General features: G+C 39.2%; 1 protein-coding gene across 1 annotated transcript; it reads left to right on the plus strand.

Moving 5' to 3' along the window:
• The first annotated feature begins 510 nt into the window (after nt 1–510).
• On the plus strand, nt 511–4,693 carry LOC133253106 (E3 ubiquitin-protein ligase Topors-like). The gene is made up of 2 exons (XM_061426382.1): nt 511–596; nt 2,057–4,693. Exon 2 carries the CDS (start codon nt 2,285–2,287, stop codon nt 4,505–4,507), a length of 2,223 nt encoding a protein of 740 aa, XP_061282366.1. The 5' UTR covers nt 511–596; nt 2,057–2,284; the 3' UTR covers nt 4,508–4,693.
• The last annotated feature ends 10,167 nt before the right edge of the window (nt 4,694–14,860 follow it).

Here is a 14,860-nt window from a genome sequence, read left to right on the forward strand (position 1 = left end):
CCTACAATGCAGGAGACCTGGGTTCAATCCCTGGGTGAGTGAGATCCCCTGGAGAAGGGAATGGCAACCCACTCCAGTGTTCTTGCCTGGAGAATTCTATGGAGAGAGGAGCCTGAAGGGCTATAGTCCACGGGGTCGCAAAGGGTTGGACACGAATGAGTGACTAACACTAACGCTATTAGACTAACGACTGTTCTTCAGAGAGTTCTTTCATCAGGGAAACCCGTATTCTACCTTGTGTCTTGCTTTATTCTGATTCAGACCACACATTACAGTGTTAGGTTTGATCAGCCTGTTGAAAAATTAAAGCATTCTGGCAACCTATAAGTCAAAAGGACATGAATTCTATCTTAATAAGGATTTGTATCTTAAAGTCACTCAAGATAACATAAGATACCAAGTTTCGTGGAAAACATAAGATACCAAGTTTTATGGAAAACTTGGAGCAGTTTCTTTTTCTCCAAACCACAGCAGAACTAGCCTTGTGTTCTAAATTCTATCTCTAAGGCCAACAAAACAGAAGTGATCCCCTTCAACCAAATTAATCCTGTGGTTAAGGTTCATATGAGCGTGGACACTTTAAGATCCTCTAGGAGGTAAATCTGCTAAATAATGTAATTTGTTTCTGTCGTCTTTGCTTTTCAAGATGAATGATGACTTAATGAGAGCATTACTTCTGGAAAGGAGAGCTTGAAACCATCTGTGAGAGAAGGGATGAAATTCATGTACATCCAGCAAGCTCATTTTATTTTCAGATTCTGTTAGGAATCAAATTTGCTCTCTATTGTTTTTGTGGACTCAGGCTTATTATGATGGCTATTTCTTGTTAGTGACTTTTGACTGTGAATTTGGAGGAAATTTGTCATGAAACTTGGGTTTATAATGTTCCTCCAGGAAGAATGTGTGTTTGCCTCTGCCAGTTGCCTGTGGTTACTATCAACCTCAAAATAAATTACCTTTTTGAGGTTTTTAGGAAAATGCTGCTTGAATTTAGTGTGCAGACGTACTTGTTTCTGGTTACAAAATCTCAGCTAGGATTTCCTGCTGACTGTGTGTGGGGTATTATTTTTCTAAATTACCTTTTCAGTAAGAATGTAAACATTTGTGTACACAGCTTTATGCAGAGGTTTTCCATTATACATTCAAACTTTGGCAGAGTCTGTTCTTTCCTGTCATCTGCAACTCTTGGTTATTCTCTAACTGAAGATCAAGGATACCAGTTCTGAGCAACTTGTGGTATCAGAGCTCACTTCCCTCTCTGGATTTCTACTTTTATTTATGGATTGATTTGGCCTCTAAGAATTTTACTCATTACCTCTTAAGTTGAGATATATTTACCTATATTTACTTATAGCTAGTATTATTTTGTTGGAGAAGGCAATTGCACCCCACTCCAATACTCTTGCCTGGAAAATCCCATGGACAGAGGAGCCTGGTGGGCTGCAGTCCATGGGGTCGCTAAGAGTCGGACAAGACTGAGCGACTTCACTTTCACTTTTCATTTTCATGCATTGGAGAAGGAAATGGCAACCCACTCCAGTGTTCTTGCCTGGAGCATCCCAGGGACGGGGCAGCCTGGTGGGCTGCCATCTATGGGGTTGCACAGAGTTGGACACAACTGAAGTGACTTAGCAGCAGCAGCAGTATTGTTACTCCTAGTGGGACAGCTAGGACAAGATGTCTAGTTCACAATATTGCCAGAAATTAGTGATTACGCTTTAAGATTTTTAGAATAGCTTCTCATTCTTCTATATAAGCTTTTTCATTTAACAATATATTCATCCATTTTCACATATTAATATGTATAGATTTGCCTGTTTTATTGGAATGGTGACATAATATTAAATATTATAGATAAACCATCATTTATTTAATAAGTTCCTTACTAATGGATATGTCAATTGTTTTCAGGGTTTTTGTTGTTGTTGTTATTAGAAAAATCCATGTATATATGTTTGTAGACTTGTATATATAGATTAAAACTCTAGAGTTAGAATTACTGGGTTAAAAGATGTGATACTTAAATTTTGATGTTTATTTCTGATTTGCTTTTCAGAGTTTGCAAAACTAAGAGAGACAGTGTGCCTGAATTCTCATTGCCTTGTCTATATTGGGTTTTATTGAGAGCATTATTTATTAATTTGAGGAAATAGTTTGTTTCTTAACTTTATCCCAGAATTTATTCCATGGAGACAAAATATATTACAGAAATATGCATGGAATGGTTTTAATAGATATTTTTCATGCCAGATGAGGAACTGATTTGAACCAATTTTTCTCACATATGACTGTGAAATACAATCTGTTCATGGAGATGCCATTAGATTTCTCATCTGACTGTGAGTGTCCTAACTGCTTGGAGAATATACAGAATGGAGCCAGTTGGAACCCCTGTTCCGTGAACAGTGATGAATCTTTACATTCAAGACAAAGAAATAAATCTATGCCTTCATCCAGCATGCAGTGCTTTCCTCCCCAGGGTTGTTCCGCCAGGCCAGAGGAAGGCACCAAAGAAGACTCAGTGTTCCTTCCCTCGGAAGAAGAAAGCTATGTAGTGACTTCTGAAAACCATGATCTTGGCATAAACCTTGAGGGCCTTACAAAGAAAATCAGGCCATTGAGAGAGCTGACTGTCCAGGAGTTGCTGAGAGAGTTTGGGGACAGCAGGAAGTTCCCACCAAACTCCGTGTCTCTGGGTCACTTTAGAGACCAGGTGGTAATGAAGTTCAGAAGAGCTCTGTATTATTCCGGAATTTGGGTGGCACATGTCCAAGGCTACAGATTTGAAAAACACTTATCAGCTAATTATTTCAAGAGAAACCCTGATTGTTTACATCGGCTGGTTCCCTGGCTGAAACGAGAACTAACAGCTGTTTATGGAGATTATGGCTACACAGTGAAGAATATTCTATCCACCATTCTCCATCACATGACAAAATATGATCTAGACAGTGACTCCTTCATTAACCTCCTAGAACCTTATCTCCAACAACACACCCACCACTTTCTGCACGAATTTATCAGTTTTGTTCATTCGCCTTACAACATGGAGACTTATGACCAACGAGCCATCTATCAATTTCCTACTGTTTCACCTTGGGTAGGAAAAAAGTCTGTTGCATCAGCTCCTGTTTTGCCTTTGCCTAAGAATCAGGCTGTACTGGCACCTCAACATGATATAAAACAGTCTAAAAACACCCAGGGTCAACAGGATAATGACCAGAGGCCTCTGTCAGGCATGAAAGCATTTCCCAGTGGTAACTCTTGCTTGAAGAAATCTGAAGTCCCACTACTCCATCATAAAGCAGGAAGCAAAATCCATGCTTGGCTCAAAGACAAATCAGAACCAGGTGATCTCAAAGTCACACCTTCTACCAATAGTGTGCTCCTGAACTGGGATATACTAAGAGAAAAGGGCCCAGGCTCACTGAATTGCAAAAAAAATGTTAAAGAGAGGAAGACAGAAAGGATAAAGTTGTTTCCGGGTCATGCCCAGGATATGGGAAAGAGTGAAACAACTGCACGCACCTTTAGTTCCTCAGCAATTTTGAATCAGGAGCAGCCATGGAAGAACAGCCTAAAAGAAAAAAAGGCTTTGAACGTTGGCCAACAGATCAATTTCCAGAAAAAAGAAGCAGAAAAAAACAAATGTTCAGACTCTTCACCAAGGACCTTTCAAAGAAGATTACCCAGAGAAAGATCCTTGATAAACTGCAAATCTAGAAAGAGGGACCCCTCCTGGAGCTGCATTTCAGAAACTGCCATTTCTTCTAAGAGAGAGGGGAGGAAGCTGAACTCTTTCAGAAAAAAGAGGATGAAGTACAGACAACCCTTCCGATTTGCAGAAGTTGGTTCACATTGCAGCAGGGGAATCCAAAGACAAGCAAAGTCCAGTACTCAAAGATCTAAATCCTGGTGTGTTGGATTTACAAATAGATCTATAAGCAGAGAGTCAAGTAATCCCTCTCTGAGAGGAAGTCACAGAAGTGAACGCTTCACCCAGAATATATGCTGTGAGCTCTCAAAAGAAAAGAAGGCACATGCCTATGAATCAAACTATGGGAGGCCGTCTTCAGCCACCATCCAATACATGAAGTTTCGTTCAAATGCTGGGAAGAGACCAAAGTATCCTTTGAAAAGTGAAGATTCTTACCAAGCTGGAAGCCACTGTAACAGTCCCACTTGTCTACAGAGTCAGAAACTCACATCCCCAAGTAAGCAAGAAATGAATCCCAAAAAAACATTTCCTAGCGCTAAAACCAGAACAGTTAGGCACAGGAGAAACAAGTATCATTGTCTACATACACAAACCACAGAGGAAGTCAGTGATGAAATAGGGGATCTGAATGATCTGAGGCAAAAGAGTAATCTTTCTGAGTGTGTACCTTCCCGCAGGAGGCAAATGCAAAAGGAAAAGGAGAATCCAAGCCTTCAGAAACATCACCAGGCCAAAAGTGAGCAGAAAGGAGACAAAGAATCAGAAACACATAGGTGCAAATCGTTTTGAAAGGCCAATCACGCTACTCAACTAGCCACCAAGAATCTTGGAAAGTTATGAATATAATCCGAAAAAGATAACTGAAAAGATTCATCCCATCACTTCATAAGTGCAATCAAAAGCCTGACAATTAAATCCAAGGCTCCTTTTGGAGACAAATGCATATGATTAAACTGGTCATATATTTAAATATCATTTTGTCTGCTTTTTTCTTATGAATTGAATTATTAAAATATTTGGCTTATTTTTTAGTTGTCAGATTTAACTATGAAGATTGGCTGCAAAGAGTTGTAAACATTATAGAAACAACAAGAGTATATGTTACCAAACACAAGTTATGCATATTAAATATTATAAAAACACATAAATATATGTATATATACACATGCCATGCCATGCTCAGCAACTTCAGTCATGTCCGACTCTTTGCAACCCCATGGACTGTAGCCTACCAGGCTCCTCTCTCCCTGAGATTTCCTAGGCAAAAATACTGGCTGCTGCTGCTGCTGCTAAGTCACTTCAGTCGTGTCCGACTCTGTGCGACCCCAAAGACGGCAGCCCACCAGGCTCCCTCATCCCTGGGATTCTCCAGGCAAGAACACTGGAGTGGGTTGCCATTTCCTTCTCCAATGCATGAAAGTGAAAAGTGAAAGTGAAGTCACTCAGTGGTGTCTGACTTCTAGTGACCCCATGGACTGCAGCCTAACAGGCTCCTCTGTCCATGGGATTTTCCAGGCAAGAGTACTAGAGTGGGTTGCATTTCCTTTTCCAGGGGATCTTGCCGACCCAGGGATCAAATCCATGTCTCCTGCATTGGCAGGAAGGTTCTTTAGCACTGAGCTATCAGGGAAGCATGTGTGTTTGTGTGTGTGTATTCCAGACCTTATGAAATTTTAGTTCCTGGAAAATGAGGCAGCTTGAACACCATCTTTAGATATGAAAATGAAAGTGTTAGTTGCTCCCTTGTGCCCAACTTTTGGGGACCGCATGGGCTATAGCCCTTCAGGCTCCTCTGTCCATGGGATTTCCCAGGAAAGAATACTGGAATGGGTTGCCATTCCCTTCTCCAGGGGATCTTCCTGACCCAGGGATCAAACCCAGGTCTCCCACATTGCAGGCAGATTCTTTACAGACTGAGCCACCAGAGAGGAGGAGGAGTTTTTGAATTGCCTTGAATTGCCTTCAAGGATTTCAAAATCTAGTTATAAAAATACATTCACATAAGTATGAAACAATGAATATATATGGGATATTTGGCACTACCTTCCTATCTCCCTATCCTGAAAACCACACCTTCATATGTCCTGACATCTGGATACCTTTTTTAAACGGTGCCAGGATTTAGGTAACTGATTCCCTACCCACCAAAATCTGGCCGAATGGTGGCAGCTATACTTAAACCAAGCTGTGTTTTCCCTTTGGTCATGCAATTGATGAATCCAGTGGTAGTCAAGTCATGGTACTTCCCTGAGATTTTCTGCACTGGTTCTGATAAATAGAATCATTCTCCCTCACTAGTAGCAAATGGTAAAAGGTTTAAAGCTTGGATACCATTAAGAGCTGTATTTCTCAATTTGTGGAAAAAGTCAGTTGAGGTAAGAGAGGAGAAAGCTAACCAAGACAAGCACGATAAGTCACGAGGAGAGAGTCTTGGAGTCAGGACCTGGATCTTCTAGAACTTGAGCTGCCCTTTTGCTTTTCACACAATTTGGTGTTGTTTTTTTTTTTTTTTTTTTTTTCATGAAGAAGGCCATTTATTTATTTGTTTATTTTTTAACATCTCAGTAGTAGTTTATGGGTGACGCTTTTGTGATTTTTCTAAATTCTGTAACATGGCCATGACTTAAAAAAAAATTTTAGCAAAACAGTTTTATTTTTTAACCCTTCTTTAGGTTTTTTAAGTCAATACATTTCCTCTCTGCCTCTCTTATTAAATTGGGGTTGCCAATTACTGTAATCAAACAATTCACTGGGAAGTATATGTTGGAAATCTGTGAGAGGGTAGTCAGGGAGCAGAAATTCTCTTGGGGAGGTTTCTGAAGGCTTATTGGAGAAATGATATGAATCTGGTCTTGAAAAGTGAGTAGGACTTTTCCACGTGAAATGTGTTGGCAAGAACTGTCAAGAGAAATAAGCAACTTGAAAAAAAGGAAGAAGAAAAATAAAAATTTCCGGCATTCTCCCTCTGGTGTGACTGGAAAAGTCAGAGAGAAATACTGAGAGGTAGGCTGATACCAAGTTGTGAATAATGAAACCTGATTTTTCTGGGTCCTCAGTTGAGAAGACACATCATGAGCACCTAATCGTAGGGCAGGACTCAAAATTTAAATTACTTTTATTAAATACCTTCCTCTTTTTTTTTTTTTTTTTTTTTGGTTGTGTAGCATGTGGGATCTTAGTTCTCTGACCAGGGATTGAACCCGTGCCTTCTGCAGTGGAAGCTCAGAGTCTTATCCACTGGACCACCAGGGAAGTCCCACCATTTCGTTTTAATATCTCCCAAGACATGTTATTTTAAAAACCTTAGAAAACCTGTGTAAACACACATTTATAAAAATATAAATGTGCTTCAGTACATTTAGTTGTAAACACTGAATGTTTATATATTGCTTTTTGTAAATCTACACTTGCATCAAGTTATTTGAGCAGTCCACTATCAACCATGAGCTACACCTTTCATAGTAAAGGTTCATGGGAATACAGGCAAACTCCTAAGTTTAAGGATCAGGAAATCAATTACAGTGGTTCAAGGTCACTGCAAATTAGTAGCCCAGGCAGACCTCGTTTTAGTGGTTCAAGGTCACCGCAACTTAGTAGCCCAGGCAGACCTCGTTTTATTGTGCTTTACTTTGTACTTTGCAGACCCTGTGTTTTTTTAAATGTGAAGGTTTGTCACTACCCTGCACCAAGCAAGTCTACTGACATAAATTTTCAACAGCATTTGTTCACAGTGTGTCTCTCTGTCACATATTGGTAATTATCTCAATATTCCAAATTTTTTCATTATTATTATATTTGCTATGGTGATCTGTGGCCGGTGATCTTTGTCATTCCTATTGCAACTGTTGGAGGAGGCCATGAAATGGGATCTATAAGACAGTGAACTTAATTGATAAAAGTTGTGTGTGTTCTAACTGTTCCACTGACCAGCCCTTCCCTGTCTCTATCCCTTTTCTCAGGACTTCCTATTTCCTGAGGCATACAGTATTAAAATCAAGCCAATTAATAACCTTAAAATGGCCCCTAAATGTCCAAGGAAAGAAAAAGTTCCCATCTTTAACTTTAAACCAAAAGCTAGAAACAATTAAGCTTAGTACTGAGGTAGGCCAAAAGCTACAATTCTTGTGTGAAACAGTTAACTAAGTTGTGAATGCAAAGGTAAAGTTCTTAAAGGAAATTAAAAGTGCTACTCGTGAACACAACAATGATAATACAGCGAAAGAGACTTATTGCTGATTTGGAGAAAGTTTGAGTGGTCTAGATAGGAGATCAAACCAGCCATAACATTCCCTTAAGCCAATGCCTAATGTTGACCAAAGTCCTAACTTTCATAGATTCTATGAAGGCAGAGAGAGGTGAGGAAGCTGCAGAAGAAAAATTTGAAAGTAGCAGAGGCTGGTTCATGAGTTTTAAGGAAAGAAGCCATCTCCAAAACATAAAAGTATAAGGTGAAGCAGCAAATGCAAACATAGAAGTTACAGCAAGTTATCAAAAAAAAAAAAGTAGTTAATTAATGAAGGTGACTACACTAAACAACAGATTTGCAATGTAGACAAAAGAGCTTTGTATTGGAAGAATATGTCATCTAGGGCTTTGATAGCTAAAAAGGAAAAGTCAATGCCTAGATTTAAGGCTGACTCTCTTGTTAGGGACTAATGTAGCTGATGACTTAGTTGAGTTGAAACCAATGCTCATTTACTGTTCTGAAAATCCTAGGGCAGTTAAGACTTATGCTAAATCTATTCTGCCTGTGCTGTATAAATGGAACAACAAAGCCTGGATGACAGACCATCTATTTACAACATGGTCTCCGTTCAGTTCAGTTGCTCAGTCATGTCTGACTCTTTGTGACCCCATGAACCGCAGCACACCAGGCCTCCCTGTCCATCACCAACTCCCAGAGTTTACCCAAACTCATGTCCGTTGAGTGAGTTGGCGATGCCATCCAACCATCTCATCCTCTGTCATCCTCTTCTTCTCCTGCTCTCAATCTTTCCCAGCATCAGGGTCTTTTCAAATGAGTCAGCTCGTCACATCAGGTGGCCAAACTATTGGAGTTTCAGCTTCAACATCAGTCCTTCCAATGAACACCCAGGACTGATCTCCTTTAGGATGGACTGGTTGGATCTTCTTGCAGTCCAAGGGACTCTCAAGAGTCTTCTCCAACACCACAGTTCAAAAGCATCAATTCTTCAACACTCAGCTTTCTTTATTGTCCAACTCTCACATCCATACATGACTACTGGAAAAATCATAGCCTTGACTAGATGGACCTTTGTTGACAAAGTAATGTCTCTGCTTTTTAATATGCTGTCTAGGTTGGTCATAACTTTCCTTCCAAGGAGTAAGCATCTTTTAATGTACTGAATATTATAAGTCTATTGTTGAGATCCACTACTCAGAGAAAAAGATTCCTTTCAAAATATTACTGCCCACTGACAATGCAGCTGCTCACCCAAGAGCTCTGATGGAGACATACGAGATCAATGTTGTTTTCATGCCTGTTAATATGACATCCATTCTGCAGCCCATGGATCAAAGAATAATTTTGACTTTTGAATCTTATCGTTTAATAAATATTGATACATTTCATAAGGCTAAAGCTGCCATAGATAGTGATTCCTCTGATGGATTGGGGCAAAGTAAATTGAAAACCTGGAAAAGACCCATCATTCTAGAAGCCATTATAAATATTTATTTTTAACGAAATACAAATAATGTGTGTTTTCACTTATATGTGGTATCTAACAAACAAAACAAATAGGCAAATATAACAACATAAAGACCCACAGAGAACAAACTAGTGGTTACCAGAGGTGAGAGGGGGAGGAGGAAGAGTGAAGTAGGTGAAGGGAATTCAGAAGAATACATTAGCAGTTCTAAAATAAATGGGGCTTCCCAGGTGGTGCAGTGGTAAAGAATCTGCCTGCTAATGCAGGAGATGCAGAAGACACAGGTTTGATCCCTGGGTCAGGAAGATTTCCTGGAGGAGGAAATGGCAACCCACTCCAGTATTCTTGCCATGGACAGAGGAGCCTGACGGACTCCAGTCTGTGGGGTTGTAAAAGCTGGACATGACTGAGCACACACACATGCACACAAAATAAATCAAAGGGATGTCATTTACAGCACAGAGAATACAGTCAATATTTAATAATAACTTTGTATCATGTGTAATCTATAAAAATGTTGTATACTTAATACAATATTTTAAGTCAACTATACTTCAATTTAGAAAACAGAACATTTGTGAGTCAAAGGAAGAGACCAAAATATCAATATTAACAGGAGTTTGGAAGAACCTGATTCCAGCCTTCAAGGATGACTTTGAGGTGTTCGAGACTTCAGTGGAGACAGTAACTGCAGATGTAGTGGAAACAGCCAGAGAATTAGGTTTAGATGTGGAGCCTGAAGATGTGACTGAATTGCTGCAATCTCATGATAAAACTTTAATAAAAAGGCTACTCCTTAAGTATGAGATTAAAAAGTAGTTTCTTGAGATGGGATCTACTCCTGGTGAAGGTGTTCTGAAGACTGTTAAAATAACAACAAAGGACTTAAAATGTTACTTAAACTTAGTTGATAAACTGTGTCTCTGAGTATGCCTGTAGCTAACATTAAAAAATAAAGCTTTAAAAAAAATAAAATAAAAAAATAAAGCAAAACTGTTATTGTGATCAGAAGTGTACTTGTGAACCAACAATATTAGACTGCATTCAAATATGTAGAAAATTTCTCTGTGTAGGGAAAATCAAAATAGATATCTAAGTATCTTCAAATATATGAATGGATGTTCTTTAGGAAAATATATTTCCCTAGGTTGTCTAGGAAAGGAATTTGACATTGAGAAATTTATAGAAGAGGCAGTGATTTTTGCTTAATCAAAGAAAACCTCTTATTAAGAGGTATCATATGGTTCCAATCAGAATGGACATATGGTAGATTAAGGGACCATTGAGGGAAGGAGCCCTGATCTTTGGAAGTGTCCATGCTTGGCTGGATGCCTATAATGTAGCAAATCTGACTGAATGTTTTATAAATTCTCATTTAACACAAAGATAAACAAGACACAGAAATTTGCTAATAAACCAAAAATATCCTACCTTTAAAACAGTGCAACAACTTTCCTTGGATAAGAATAAGAAAAAAAAAGGTCAATAATAATACAGTAATAATAAAAAAATATTGGAAGTTAATTATTTGTGACACGTACACATATACATAAAAACCCTATGAAGTATTATTTGGATCCACATTTTAAAGATGAGGGAAATTGAGGCTTAATGATGTATTTACTGAAGGGTGCAAAGACAGTAAATATTGCAGTCTGAATTTAAACCCAGACAGCCCTAACTCCAGAGTGACTGATCTTAAACCTGAACTGACACTGCTTAATTTTTTTTGCATAATATTTTGTTTTGTACATAACTTTTTTCAGTCACCTACTATCTTTCATACCCTGTCGTGAACACATTCATAAACACTATGTAATTTTACCTTAATAAGAAGTGACTAAATTTAATTATTCCTGTGTTTTCAATGAGGAAAACAAGTTACAGTGAGATTATTACAAACAAGGAACAGAAAAGAGCCAAACTGTAGGTCTAATTGCCCACACTTGGGGTTTAAATAGCTTGTCATGGTTGACTGGGCTTTTCAAATCTAACTCAAATGCACCTATGACCCTCAATCACCTGAGTCTTTTCTGCTACTGAGAGCCCTTTTTCATTCAAAATCCAGAATTCTCATACAACCATGCAGGGTGAGGCATTAAGGGGTCGTCTCCACTTATTTATTGGGACAAAAGCCAATTTCTCCTTTCCAAGCTCACCCTGAATTGTCCTATTGATGCTAATGGGGTTCATCTCAGCCAGCTGGGAGGAGGCAGGTGAATGATTTTCAATACATATGCTTCAGTTCACACAGTATCTTCTATGGCAGGAGGGTCAGCAGAAACTCTGAATCTCAGGGCCAGTTTTTATCTCTGTCCTTGACTCAAGTGTTCTTTGGGCTGACACTACTTGAGGTATATTTCATCCCTAATTGAGAGGCAGGGCAAGGGAGAAATGAGGTTTCTGAAGATATTTCAGGGTCATTGTCAGATGTGAATAATTTTTTAAAAATGGGTTGTTAATGCTTATAGTTTTCTATCATGAATATTTTAGCTAATGTATATTTGTTAATATCCCACAGTTACTGCTTAAGAAAAGCCTGTCTGTGCTCACTGGAACTATTAGTATATCCTCCCAACTGGTTTCCCTGCCTCTGAATTCTCTCTTCAGATTATCATCCACGCTGCTACAGTTATTCTAATATATGAATTTATCTGAGTAATTTCCCTGCCTAAAATTCTCCATTAGCTTCCCATTGCACAGAAGATAAAGCCCAAATTCTCTTGTCTTGCATATAAGGACCCTTTGGCCCCAATCCAGTCCTATATCCTTTTGTCCTGAAAGAAAACCTATATATATATATATATATATATATTTACACACATATATCAGAGAAGGCAATGGCACCCCACTCCAGTACTCTTGCCTGGAAAATCCCATGGACAGAGGGCCTGGTGGGCTGTAGTCCATGGGGTCCTTAAGAGTCGGACACGACTGAGCGACTTCACTTTCACTTTTCACACACATATATGGGCTTCCCAGGTGGAGCTAGTAGTAAAGAATCCGCTTGTCAATGTAGAAGACATAAGAGACATGGGTTTGATCATTGGGTCAGAAGATCCCCTGGAGGAGGAAATGGCAACCCATTCCAGTATTCGTTCCTGGAGAATCCCATGGACAGAGGAGCCTGGCAGGCTACAGTCCATGGGGTCACAGAGTTGGACACGACTGAAACATCTTAGCACAACACAGCACAGAATACACACATATATACCATGCACAAGGATACATATACAAACATCTTTGTGTCTGCATACATCAAATATCTTACCCATAGTACAGATTATAACTCCCCTGCATTAGACAAACATATTCCCTTCACAACACTTATTTCAAAGTCTTCTATATATATTAGGTGTTCAATAAGCACATTTCCTTTAATTGTTCTAGTACTACTGAACTGTATGATCTTGGATTAATTAACATCTCTGCAAATAAGTTTTCACCTCAGTTAAATTCAATGGCTTTTGAACCATTACAGAATCTAATACTCTGTAAAACAATGTCACTGGCTTACATCTAAACCTTCTCATAGTGCTTCATGGCAGTGTTTTTGACTGAACTCATCTTACACACTCACCTAGTCTTTTAAAAATCATTGGGGTATATGGTGGATTTTAAATTGTGTGCTAGCCTATAAGACAACTTGGATTTGGCAACATTCTGCTACAGGATTTATTTAGATTTCTTTCAATTTCTAATATTCTATAATTCTTTGATTTGGGGATCTAATTACGTTAAATGTTGTTGTTCAGTCACTCAGTTGTGTCTGACTCTTTGCGATCCCATGGACTATAGCAAACCAAGCTTCCCTGTCCTTCACCATCTCCTGGAGCTTACTTAAACTCATGTCCATTGAGTCGGTGATGCCAACTAACCATCTTGTTCTCTGTTGTCCCCTTCCCCTGCCTTCAATCTTTCCCAGCATCAGGGTCTTTTCTGATGAGTCGGTTCTTCGCATCAGGTGGCCAAAGTATTGGAGCTTCAGGTTCAGCATTAGTCCTTCCAATGAATATTCAGGGTTGATTTCCTTTAGGATTGACTGATTTGATCTCTTTGCAGTCCAAGGGACTCTCAAGAGTCTTCTCCAACATCACAGTTCAGAATTAAGTTAAATAGTGACTTCAAAGTGACTACTGAACTATTAGAAGTACTGTACAGCTACATACTGAAAGCAAATGTTATCACATTATTAAGTGACCCAAAGAAAATTTTATGACATTGTTTGGAATTACTATCATGTGAACTTTTATCTCATTGATATACCATGTGTATTTAATATATGTCATAAAGTATCTGAACACAGGTAGCTTCAAAAGTTTCAGTAATGCTCAATTGTAAAGCTGCTTAGGGAGTTAGGTATATTTTTTGTTAGGCTTCATAACAAACAAATATGTTATAAATATTATTTTATATGCCAAATACTGTACAACAACATTTTGAAATATTAAGACTCTGTATATACACATATTTATCAAGGTTCTCAGAAGACTAAGGTGCTATATGAAGTGAAGTGAAAGTCGCTCAGTCATGTCTGACTCTTTGCAACCCCGTGGACTGTAGCCTGCCAGGCTCCTCTGTCCATGGAATTCTCCAGGCCAGAATACTAGAGGAGGTTGCCATTTCCTTCTCCAGGGGATCTTCCCGACAGAGATAGAATCCAGGTCTCCCACACTGCAGGTGGATTCTTTACTGTCTGATACACCAGAGAAGCCCAAGGTTCTATATGAAGTGAAAGTGAAAGTTGCTCAGTCTATTAGACTCTTTGTGACCCCATACTTTACAGTCCATGGAATTCTCCAGGCCAGAATACTGGAGTGGGTAGTCTTTCCCTTCTCCAGGGGATCTTCCCAACCCAGGGATCAAACCCAGGTCTCCCACATTGCAGGCCGATTCTTTACCAGCTGAGCCACAAGGGAAGCCCAAGAATACTGGAGCGGGTAACCTACCCTGTCTCGAGGGAATCTTCCTGACCCAGGAATTGAACCAGGGTCTCCTGAATTGCAGGCGGATTCTTTACCAACTGAGCTTGTAGAGAAGCTTCATCATAAACATAGTTCCTGGAAGCTAAAACAAGCAAGGAACAGATGCAGCAGCCTATTGCTGATACAAGGCAATGATCAATCAGTTCCCTCTTTAACCCTTTAATGTTTTTCAGTCCCTACTATCTGCTGCAGCGAGTTCTTTGCTTTCTTTCTTTCTTTCTTTTCCCCTCCAAATGAGCCAAAGACCCATGACACAATGATACCAGTAGAAAGTTGGTTCCTCAGTCAGGCCAGGCCATTGTCCATCTTGCTGACTACTTAGCTTGAAATATTCTTTGCTCCACTGTTGCTTAGACAACTCCTCTTTCTAGACTCTATCCAAGGGACAATTTCTCTTTGAAACCTTATCTTACACTTTTACAACTGTCAAGTTGTTAGAAGTGAACAATTACTTTCTTTGTGCCCTTATACAAACTTCTGTCATA

The sequence above is a fragment of the Bos javanicus genome, chromosome 8 (assembly GCF_032452875.1).
Source record: "Bos javanicus breed banteng chromosome 8, ARS-OSU_banteng_1.0, whole genome shotgun sequence".
Lineage (NCBI taxonomy): Eukaryota > Metazoa > Chordata > Mammalia > Artiodactyla > Bovidae > Bos > Bos javanicus.

Bases quoted from the DNA above. Each gene is read 5' to 3' on its own strand.
- LOC133253106 (XM_061426382.1), top strand. From the start codon at position 2,285: ATGACTGTGAAATACAATCTGTTCATGGAGATGCCATTAGATTTCTCA.